General features: G+C 42.5%; 1 protein-coding gene across 1 annotated transcript; it reads left to right on the top strand.

Annotated features, from left to right (window-relative positions):
* The first annotated feature begins 514 nt into the window (after positions 1-514).
* CHOp24 (transmembrane p24 trafficking protein CHOp24) lies at positions 515-11,707 on the top strand. The gene is made up of 4 exons (XM_075685164.1): positions 515-820; positions 1,632-1,824; positions 4,251-4,358; positions 11,269-11,707. Exons 1-4 carry the CDS (start codon positions 635-637, stop codon positions 11,391-11,393), a joined length of 612 nt encoding a protein of 203 aa, XP_075541279.1. The 5' UTR covers positions 515-634; the 3' UTR covers positions 11,394-11,707.
* The last annotated feature ends 313 nt before the right edge of the window (positions 11,708-12,020 follow it).

Below are 12,020 nucleotides of genomic sequence, written 5' to 3'. Positions count from 1 at the left end.
AAGAATCCAGTTGGTACTCGCTGGCGGCTTTCCTTTACTGCAGCCACCATACGGCTACCATAATAGAGTGAAAGCATCATATTTAATGATACATTCCTAGAGCTGCTGTGAAGCTTCAAAGGTTGTTTATCAATGCAGAGTGTAAGTGTTAAGAAACTCAGAATAATGCTACTAAATTACTTGTCTCCGTACTACAGATTCATTGTCGTCTTGCGCTTTTGCACGACCATGCGCGCAGCAATTGGGCAAACGCGAGAAAGAAGGTCTCTTGCATGGTCTCGTGTCATGAGATATCTCAGGTTTGAGACACTCGTCATTGGGAGTGATGTCTACACAATAAGATAGGCCCGTACTTTCATTATGTTCTGTAAACATTTTTATAAACTTAATACTTTATAAGTTTACTTGCTTTGGTTACAATAACTTGTGAGTTTTTCCGTTTAAACGAGATTTTTTTCAACGTTGGCGTACTTTACGTCAAGCTTCAACAACACTGGTCGCCGGTTGCTTACGCATGCGCATTTTGTGCAACAAACGTGGCAGACGGCGTTGTTATGTGTTTCTAGAGCGGTGCGGCGTTGAAAAACTGTGATCCTAACTTTTCAAGTTTCAGGCGCGCTTCAAGAACAAAAAAATGCATCCAGTGTACATAGCGCTAAGGACGGCCGTCTTGGTGTTGTGCATCGCCTACACCCGTGCCCTGTTCATCACTGTAGACGCTCACGCCGAAGAGTGCTTCCACGATGAGGCGAAATCCGGCACCAAGATGGGTCTCACGTTCGAAGTCGCCGAAGGCGGATTCTTAGACATCGATGTGAAGGTAGGCGAAGTGGTTTAATTCGCGGTGCGTTATGGTTCACTTGACGGGAGTGGTCTGAACGTTTTCGGTGCTGCTGCTTACGGCGCGGCCGCGTCCCTTGTGTCCGCCTCGCGGGTCCAACCGTTGCTAGCCCTCGAAATGTAATGGTGCGTGAAATATGGCCTTTCCTTGCGGGTAGTTTACTCGGTTTCCAGCTTGTTTCGCACTGCGCATTGGTTGTTCATTATCGGCGTCGACGGATTCGGAGGGCAGTCCACCTAAGCACAACAGCTGGACGTCCGTCAAGTGGCACGTCAGCGTAACATAGTAAAGGTCGGGTACGAGTAACTGGATTTCCCACCCGCTCTCCTAGTTTACCCGCTCATTTCTCTTCATAACAGTACCACAGTGGTATGTTCAACGTACTCTATTATCATGCGGTGAGTGCCGACGAAGGAATTGCGGGGCGTTCGTATTTCCCTGTGCTTATCACGTGTGTTTGGTTGCCATTTTTGCGCGATAATGTCGATAACAAGAAAGCGTAATGGAGACAAGAACGAGAAAATTGAGTCCTTCACAACGCAACCTCCATGGCGCGGCGATTACTTACTTCACAGCAGGCGAAGGAGAAAGTTACATAATGCGTCTGTAATCTCGTCTGCATAACGGCTGTCGCCGCGTATTGTCCGAAAATCATCGAAAAAACCAGGTGCGAGAGCCAATGCTATCTTGTCCTATTGCATACTTTGTCAAGTACCGTGCCACCAGCTTCGCTCACTGCATTGTGTTGTGTACTCGTTCACATGGCGTTGTTCCTTCACTTGCTTGGCAGATCACCGGGCCCGATGGTAAAGTGGTTTACTCCGGAGAGCGCGAGTCTAGTGGAAAATACACGTTTGCGGCCTACGCTGACGGAGTCTACCGCTACTGCTTCAGCAACGCCATGTCCACGATGACTCCAAAGATCGTCATGTTCTCCATGGACATTGGTGACGCCCCGACCAAAACGCAAGAAGGAGAGGAAGGTGGGTTTACATTAGAGTCGAATGTAGGGCACTCAGTTCCACATCGAGTTGTAGGTGATGTAGTACAGCACAGTGTGCTTTGACTTGGTTGCTCAGTGGCTATGGTGTTAGGCTGCTGAGCACGAGGTCGCGGGATCTAATCCCGGCCACGGCGGCCGCATTTCGATGGGGGCGAAATGCGAAAACACCCGTGTACTTAGATTTAGGTGCACGTTAAAGAACCCCAGGTGGTCGAAATTTCCGGAGTCCCCCACTACGGCGTGCCTCATAATCAGAAAGGGGTTTTGGCACGTAAAACCCCATAAGTTAACTGTACTTTGACCACATCTATGCATGTGTACTCTAGTACTTTGCATAGTTACTCAAATATACGAATGCACTTCAAGTTGTTGCAGTCACTACTGTAAGACACATTGTAGTATATCGACTCCATTTGATGAGGGCTTTGCATGTCAGGAGCATTTCATTATAGGACACATCAGCAAATGAGAACTGAGGTTCTTGTAGATCGTTTGGTCATTGTTGAGGCCTGTTATACTGTCTGAAAAGAAATATTGTTTAGTATAGCATCCTGATATTAGCAATAGTGAGTTGCAATAGTTGATATAAAATTGACCACAAATTGTTTTGATTCGTTTCAGTTCATGCAACATAATTGTTCATGGTGTTCGCCTGTATTCTAGGTGACATTAAGAGTAGGTAATGGAGCTAGGCATGCCATGAAATGCGTAGGGTGGATAACCAGTGTTCTCCACTGGCTTTTTTGTGTAAGTACGGCATAAAAGATACCAAGAAAATGAAAACTAAATAAATTGGCAGTACGTCGTGTACATTATTTGCATTGTTGGAGTTAATTAAATACATATAGATCTTGGCACCCCTTTGGAACCTTGAAGAAGACCAGCGGGTAAAGCGAACAGCTTATTGAGCATTGTTTCCATAGCCCACAGACATGTGGGACAGAAAAGCGGGCAGTGTGTGTTCAGCGCATTTGACATTATTGTCACACCATGACAAATAGCAAAGTTTGCTGATGTCATGTAGCAATAAGGGCTCACTCACACCAGCGACTGTCGGAGGTCATGCAACCGACCGTGTCTGGTTACCCAGGGGCAACTCGTGGCGACCGATGGTCACACCAGTAAGTGCTACCTGCCCATTGCTACACTGATTTGTCTAGTGATTCATGCCATCTATGTCTGCTTGGCATGTAAAATAAGCGCCAGTATATACAGACGGTTTGTGACTGCCGTTGTGTTATTGAAAAATCAAGTAGCAAGGAACTGACCCAAAACAGTTACCTTTTGGCCAAAGCGACCATTTGCGACCAGCGCAGTTGCACGACCCACGTCAATTGCTGATGCAAATGAGCCGTGAGGCTAGCTATGATGGTGTACCTTTTAAAGAAAAGTAAATAAGCAAGAGTGCTGTGCGCATTCCTTGTGGGTAGGTTCACATGTGCCAGCCACAGCAATCACAGGAACAGAGCAGGCCAATGTGGCATGACACGTCCGCTAGGTGGGTACTGAAGCAGGAAGTAGGCCGTCAGATAAGTGCTATAGCAAATTATTTATAACAATAGTAAATTATTATAGTTATAGATAATTATTTATTTATAACTACAGCAAATTATTTAGGGTGGTCTGGCCTCCAGTATCTTTTTTTTTTATAGTTTAGAGGTACGTATATACACACAGGTAATTAAAAATTTATATACCATTCTATGTGCTTTACACTATTTTCCACATAGTTTCCACACCGGTTCAAACATTTTTTTCATCGGAACATTAAACTTGAGATGCCTGCGACGCACGTGGCCTCCCTGAGCGCTCATTGTCATGCAAGTCTTTGCAGCCTTTTGGGAACTCACAACACCACCACCTCACACTTCTAAAAAAAATAGGGGCAAAGACTTCGATTTTCTGGGCAGACTTTCTGAAACTTCACCTAACAAGAAAAAAAATAAGACAGCTTAGAATGTCATGTTAGTACTCAAAGACATGAAGAATGCTTGTATCAAATGAGTGAGCTGCCTCCATTTCGCCCTGAGGGTGTGAAGGCTTGTGCCACTAGTGTCCAAGCAACATGAAGCAAGGCTCAAGAAAAAGGAAAGTTAGAATTCGAAGATGTAATTGGCTGGTGCATGTATGCGTTTTCGCTTGGATGGGCATTTGCCGCTACATTCTTTACCTTTCACAGGCCGTAGCAACTATTAGAGATATAGTGACAGAGTTTTGTTCAGGTAGGTTACACCGCATTTGAAAAGGTGTGTCAAGGTTTGATCGTTTCAGAATGTTCAATGTGGTATCATTATTGAACTGTCTTTTTTCATGTCCATTACTCTTTTATATCCTGTAATCTCAGTGCTATATTTTGTTTGGCTTGGCTCAGGTGGTGCTGTTTGACAATCTCATTTTCCTGTGCAGTGCATGAAAACAAGCTGGAAGACATGATCAAGGAGCTATCTACATCTATGACTGCCGTGAAGCATGAGCAGGAGTACATGATGGTCAGGGACCGCATCCACAGATCCAGTGAGTCACAATTGCTTCCTGACTTGGGCATTAATTCTTGATTGATGGCAGTCTTTGCTGGTAGCAGACAAATACATCAAGGACAAGCATGAGATGAGGTAGAGACCCCAGCAACCAAATTTCATGGACACGTACAGTCACCAACCTATAATTCAGACATTGATTATCCAGGCAGCTTCGCAACACTGCCACTGGCCCCATATATTTAATGTATAAATAGGACAAAATTACTGATGCCTTACATCTTGCTATTCAATAATTTGGACTCAGCCTCCACGATTGCATACTAAGTCGACCACTGATTTGAACAGAAAAGGCAACATTTTTGTTTGGATGCATCACTGGCACTGTCGCTGGTGATACTGCCAGTGCCTCCTTGAGACTGAAACTAGCTAAGCTTAGTCGATCCATTCTTTGCTTGCCACACCCAAATCATGGGACAAACCAAGTCAGGCTTCTAACCTATGCAAAGGCTGTTTTTCGTGCGAGCACTGCGAGTTCCATGCATCCAGCATTTGCTGCTCGTGTTAAATAGACATCGTCCTGGCTGATTGACTTTTGTCAAGTATCGTGAAGCAGCTTCAAATGGCCTGACATCCTCAAATTCTGCACCGGTGATTATGTGCGAAAAGTACTGGACAATGACTGTTGCAAAGAAACCCATAATCATTCGGCTACCCAGGTGCAGTTTTTTGTCATTTGGCTCAGTGGTGAGCATGCCAGATGACGTAGACTTTCTCGAAAATGTTGCTGAGCATGATGCATTGCCTTCTCTAGGTCACCACCACCAGTGGATGCTTTGACTGTAGTTTCATCTATTTGTAGTGACAGCATGAAAATGGTCCAAATACAGAGTGACATGTTTGTAGACAAACTTATGTATGCACAGCAACACCTTGACAAACTTTTTGGCCACTTGCGGCTGTTTATTTACCAGCCAGTCCAATATTTCGGACTCCCAATATTCATCTATATTCTGGCCAATCTAATATTTTGGAGTCCTGATTATTTGAATTTTTAGGCGGTCCTCGTAGAATCTAAGTTATCGGTCGGTGACTATAGACAAATATTGTATATGCAAACAGGGTGACATTACCATCACTACAAATCAGAACAAAAAGAAAAAATTGCAGATCCCAGACACTGTAGAAGTCAACATGCAAAGCATATTGGAAGTCGCGGTCATCAAGCATTGTTTCAAGAACTGCAAAGTGTTACGAGACGGGAGAACATGCTTGTGTAAAGTGAGCAATTGTGTCTGTGATGTGAGCGGTGTGTGTTATGACAGCAGCAAGGCGACAATGATAGTATGACTACTGATTTGTTCATATTCCCATGAAGAAAAGTTGTGTTGCGATGTTGCGATGTTGCTCCGCGCTAGACACAACTTGGGTGTTGTACAATATATGAGTGCATGTTTGGCAATCCGCTGTTCAGAGGCTAGGACAAAATGCAAACACCAGATGAGGCGGATGCACAGTGTGAAATGTAAGTGCAGCGATGTGACAGAGATTAAGGCCATATAAAATGCTGGTTGAAGTATGAATGGTAATGATTGGTATGTGCCGCATACAGGGTGTCCCAGCTAACTTTAGCCGGAGTTTTAAAATATGTGGATGCCATGTAGCTGGACAGAACCAAGATAATGTCGCTTGCAGTTGCTTGGAGATACTCAAATTATTTTTTCATTCTGCCTAATTAGATAAGTAGTCTTAATTAGTTAATCAACTCCTCATATACTACAGTTAGCTGAAGAGTGTCAATGAGAAAGTTGTAGAGCAACATAAAAATCACCAGTCCTTGCACTCTGTGATGAAGGATCAGCAGCAAAGCTGTAGTGCTTTACATCAATCGATGCATTTATGCATCATCATCATCATCATCATAATCATCATCATCATTATTATCGAATGACACAGACAACGAACACATCTTTTGACTGTGAAGTGATTTATTATTCTTCTTTCATGAAGTAGTGCCGTGTACAAGTACCGCTGCATGGCAGATGGGAATTCCACAATATTTACAACTTCACTGTGAACTATGTAATTATGAAAAGTATATGAAACTCAGCCTAATGTTAGTCATCTTAGCGGCTGATTGTCATATAGTTTGTTTTGGGATAGTTTCAATGTGACAAGAGTTAGAGCCATTTTCTGTAACCATACTCCCTTTGTAGACGGCCATGTATTGAAAGCAGATGGAAATTCTGTAGCATTTACAACTTCCCTGGGAATTAATTATGACAAGTAAACGAGGCTCGGTGTAATGATAGAGCCGTCTTAGCGGTCGATTTCAGTAGGATCTTTTTCAAGATAGCTACATTCGATTGAGAGCTACAGAGCATTCGCAATAAACTGGAGACGAAAACGCAGGTGGCGTGTGACGCGGATGTCGTAGGAGAAGGCTCGGGTTTCGTGTCAACTCACAGACATGATCCTGGGGGAAGTAGCCCTTAGCAGGTTTGCTGTAAAACTCCTGATACAGCTTTCTGTTGCTCAATATGTGCTACATAAAAGGGTTTTTCTGGGCTGGAAGAAGCTCGCGAATGCAGCAAAGTGCCTCGAGCAACCACTCACGCGGCAATTTTGCATGTGTATGTGGGCTTCTTTCACGCTCGGAAAAACACTTTTATGCAGCACATATTGAGCACCAGAAAGTTGTATCGGAAGTTTTTCATGTCGCTCTACAATTTTCTCATTGACACTTTATATGACAATTACAATACTTGAGAAGTGGAATAATTGATTAAGACTAACTGTCTAATTAGGCAGCATGAAAAAAATAATTTGAGCATCTCCAAGCGACGGCAAGCAACATTACCTTGGTTCTGTCCAGCTACATGGCATTCTCATATTTTTAAACTCTGGCTAAAGTTAGCTGGGACATGCTGTATGTCTAAATGTATCAAAGAAGCTTTCTGTAGCTGTTGTGTCCTTGTGGTACAAACCAATCATGGAGTAGTGGCCAAGTATAGGCACATACCCAGTGGTATTTACCTAGCCACTCAGCAAATGGGGTAGCCCAAATATGAGAAAATGGAGAAAAATCAAAGAAGCCTTTAAATATCATGCACTACTCTAAAAGGTCTGCGTGCTTTATATCCACCCATAGGCCGACATTATACGTCCAGGCTTTATGTTGCCATATAATGTGTGATTATGCAGAGCAGAGAAACCACTCACAGTTGCTACTTTTTTTGTCACCATTTCATGCTGTATAAGACAGAGCATTTGATGGAACAGGCCAGAATGGTGTTACCCAACTGTAACAGAAATTGAATGAGGGATTAATTATCATGATCTGCTTCATTAATAAGGTCTATTGTGCCTTGTAGATAACCATAACTCAACATTATATGCACAGGCTTTATGTTGGGATTTAATGTGCCATTATGCAGAAAAAAGTTGCGCTCACTCGCACTACATGCTCTCTTATAATTAGGCCATGCTACCTGGCTAGTTGTACGAAGAAAGTCTAGGCTCGAGCCTAATAACGCTTTAGGTTAACTCGCTCAACTTTCTGTGTTTCTGTAGCGTTCACAGGACCAGTATTGAGAACAGTGTGAGATGAGTAACATTAAAAGGGAGACCTGCTGTGCTGGCTTAGGGGTTATGATATTCTGCTACTGAGCAGAATATCAAGTTCAAGACTCGGAGTTCAAGACTCGGGTTCACATTGAGGCTGCTGTCCACATTGATGACCATAGTCGAGGGTTCAAGTCTTGGCTGTGGCGGCTGCATTTTGATGGGGCAGAATGCGAAAATTCCTGTGCACCCTGCTATGGGTGCAAATTAAAGAACTCTGAGTGGTTGAAATTGTTCCGGAGCTCCCCTATTGGGGGCATCTGTTATAGCATGTAAGTTGTTTTGGAACGGTGAATCCTGTAATTTAATTTCAACTTCAGGGGAGAACAGTAACTGCAGACAAGTAACCTGCCCTCACTGTGCTGAAAGCAAGTGCTTGGGCTTATCATACAGGGAAGGCTCGGGTAATGCAAACTACTTGGTTTGTCCTTGCAGAGTCATACATATATTTGGATAGTGAGAAACTTTGTAAATACAAACAAATAAAGATGTGCTATGAGTATTTAAACAACTTTTTTGCTTCCACGGACTGCTTTTTGGACAAGCCTTAGCCAAAGGCCTAGGTTTGATGAGTTGCGAGCCAGCGTAATGTCATGTAATGTGCATTTTAGCATTGTGGTGATATAGTATTTATATATGTCAAGTCCACTACGTGTCAGCTGCCTGTCTGTGGAACCATGGTAGACATGCCATAAGATCAATGTTTTAGCATCCTGTTATTGAAAACTGCACTTAAACTTAGTGAAATTGGCGAAGTGAATTAAAGAGTGTTCATCAGTGCCAATCCATTTACCATTGCTAAATGTTGTGGTGCCACCTAATAGGTAGAAATCAAAACGTGTTGGCTTTGCTAATACTTTGCTTTCAGTGTGAGATGAGACTAAGCAATGGCTGACTTTAACAATTATTTCTTGCTGTTATGATTTAGAGCAAGTAGTAACGGCGAATTCAGATCGAGCTTGGTGACCAAGGTGCAGCCGTGTTGTTACAGTTTCAATAACTGGCTGCTACTGATGCGGAGAACTTGCAGTTATAATCTGTGGGTTACCACATGATATTGAATACACTTTTTGATAGAATAATTAGTTTTTAACTTATCAGCTTCTCAGCAAGCATTCAAGGGTGACCAAGGCACTGCTGCTCAAATGTTGGTGTGTGTCCGTTTTTGTAATTGCCTGTTGCAACTTAGTGGTGTTGTTTCAGAGCTTTTCATGTGGTTCTGTTGTAGCTTAGTCAGCATTAGGTTGCTCTTGTCTCGTTTTTATTTCTTTGATATAGATAGCTATCGACCCAGAAATTAAGCTTTGGAGTCTCCATTTCTCGAGAGGGTAACAGATGGTATGTTACGTTTTAATGTGAACCATTTAAAACTCGTTCCAAGTGCAGTGCAGTGCAGTCTCGAATTGAAAAGGAGACTATTCACATCACTGAAAGCTGATGTGGCGGCCTCATGGTACCAGACACCAGTGGTGTGTACATTCAAACACTATGACCATGGAAAAGCAGAGTCCATGCAGCGCTTGCCGGGACAGTAGGGACAGTGAGTTCCCCTGTGTTTCCAAGAGGAGTTCACAATTGGGCCAATCTGGCCGCTTTCAGTGACATGGCCATTGTACGGCCTGCAGCCACCTCACTGCGTTGACTGGCATGCTCTTCTGTTGTGATACCACAGGATTGACACTTCACTGGGTTGACTGGTATGCTCTTGGGTTGTGATACCATGGGACTTCCGCTTCTGGGGACATGAGTAGTTTTCTTTTTCGCATATGAAGTTGTACATGCGTATTGAACAGGTTGCATAAAAGGTGCTGTTATTATTTATAACACTCTCGAGAAATTGCTGCTTCGTACCATAATTATGGAGTTGACAGCTACATAAAAATTTTGAAAAATGTGGGACACAAGCTTTTGTTAATAGTTTTGAGTAAGGAGCTTTGTGTATTTGTGCAGAAATGTTCTTTAAAAAATGTTTCATCTTAAGATATATGGGTTCACTTGATTCAATAACTTGCATTGCACCATGCTTCAGTGTCAGAAAGGTGAAATTATAACTTTTAGTATATGACATCTTCACTTGCATTTGGTAAGAATTTCTCTTTGTCTAGTGTTGGAACTGATAGTACTAAGCATTGGCACAGCTGGTTAAGCAAAGCAAAAATAATGTGGGCAGTTCTGTTTTGTTGGTGAATGCATGCACTCTCACTAAAATGGCCAAAGTGCTTGTGTACGAATAGAGTACGAATTGAATAGTCCGAGAAATAATTCATGTCAAATATAGAATAATTTTGTGATAACGAACAGCCGTTTTCATCATTAATATAAAGCAGTGTTCACATGCTACTATAGTATTCAGTGTTAGCAAGTTTCTTTTATCCCACATTATGATGTGTTATTTCCTAAATGTATAAATAGAGCATTAGCAACAAACAAGCAGTTTCTTCATATACTGGGGACCTTTTGGAGAGTGCGACTGATCATGGTTTAGCACAAAAAGCCTGGCTTCCTGAGCAACATAGAACAACATCGAACATTAAGAAAGCTTAACTGTGCATACCTGCATCCTGACATTGGAAAGAAAAGTCCAGTCTGCATTTCTATAATTAGTTTACTACATAACCAGAATTGGGCTGGCAGGTTTTCTTACAAAATGTTGCCGTTATGTGCTGAGTTATCCCTGAAATCACTTGTTAAAATTTGAAACAAAGGTTTTTTTTTTTTCAAAGCACCGCAGCTGTTCACTGTTAATAAATATTTTTGCTATTGTACATGAAGAAAGTAACACTGAGCTTTGAGAGTTTGTGTAATGCAATGTGCTGGAATAGTTTGATCCTCTATGTACCGCGAGTGGTTGTGGTATTCCTCTACCGTGCACAAAATCTTGAGTTTGATTTCCGACTTCAGTGGCGGTATTTTAACAAGGGAGCAATGCAAAAACACCTGTGCACTTATATTTTCAGTGCATTGCAAAGAACCTCAAGTGGTGAAAATTAAACTGTGGCCCTCCTTTACAGTCCTCACAGCATCCCCCATAACCCACGTACAGTTTCAGGACTTTAGGTCCCACAATATAATTTAGTTTTGATTCTGCAAGGTTTCTCAACATGGCCAAGGCTAATTACATTCGATCATGCATTTTGCCCTCATCGTAACGAAGTCTTCGTGGCTGGCTGCCAAACCTGTGAGCGAAGGCTCAGTAGCAGTACACTTTTGGTGATGGAGCACTTCAGCAGGTCATGTAGTCATCTTGACTCTTTTCTATTTTTTTTTATTGTGCAGTACATTCAGTGCCCATTTCAAACCTCTTACCTCCTTGTTCTTTCCAGTCAACGACAGCACCAACTCGAGGGTGGTTATGTGGGCCTTCTTTGAAGCCATCGTGCTCATTGCCATGACATTGGGCCAGGTCTACTACCTGAAGAGGTTCTTTGAAGTTCGAAGAGTTGTGTGATTGGAATCAACAAAAGGGTGGCATGCGTGGTGTTCACTCACAGGAGTTGGGGAAGGGGAGTGCAAGACTTAATCACGTGACTTCTGCATTGCCTGTGAAATTGAGTTCAGTGTGATCGTTTCTTTTTTCTTTCCCCATTATAGCGCCTCTTTTCTTTCTCTTAAATTCTTGCGACTTTAGTTTCTGCCACATGTTTTACTTTACTTCTGGTTCCTGTTTAGAATGAAGCCAGGTTTTTTTTCTTCAGCACATAAGTCGTACACTGATCTGGACACTCAATGGTTTGATTAAAACCAATTGTTTCTTTTTGGAAATCTGTGCACTTCCTTAAAGCATGGTTGGAGCACTGTGCTCTATTTTTCGTGATGCATCCTAGCCTTATATTTGCAATTTTTCACATGCGTAATGTAAAGCCATAACCTTCATAGACTGTAAAGGTGATAATAGCTCATTAAACCTAATATAACACTGAGGAAAGCTTACTTGATTAAGGATCAACAGTCTTTCAGCGCTTCATAGCATTGTAGGATTCTGTACTGCTGCTTCGATAAAAAATTCAACTTTGTGACACCTACCTGATCTTTGCTTGAAGCGATGGCGCTGCTAAACTTGAAAACTGACACCACT

Source organism: Dermacentor variabilis, chromosome 3, assembly GCF_050947875.1.
Source record: "Dermacentor variabilis isolate Ectoservices chromosome 3, ASM5094787v1, whole genome shotgun sequence".
NCBI classification, from domain to species: Eukaryota; Metazoa; Arthropoda; class Arachnida; order Ixodida; family Ixodidae; genus Dermacentor; species Dermacentor variabilis.
This window is presented reverse-complemented; position numbering and strand designations above follow the sequence as displayed.

What these genes read in the sequence shown, in the direction of transcription:
- CHOp24 (XM_075685164.1), top strand. Translation starts at nt 635, where the DNA reads ATGCATCCAGTGTACATAGCGCTAAGGACGGCCGTCTTGGTGTTGTGC. An exon ending in AACGCAAGAAGGAGAGGAAG is followed by an intron (nt 1,825 to 4,250) that starts GTGGGTTTACAT and finishes TTTCCTGTGCAG; the next exon opens with TGCATGAAAACAAGCTGGAA. An exon ending in GGACCGCATCCACAGATCCA is followed by an intron (nt 4,359 to 11,268) that starts GTGAGTCACAAT and finishes TGTTCTTTCCAG; the next exon opens with TCAACGACAGCACCAACTCG.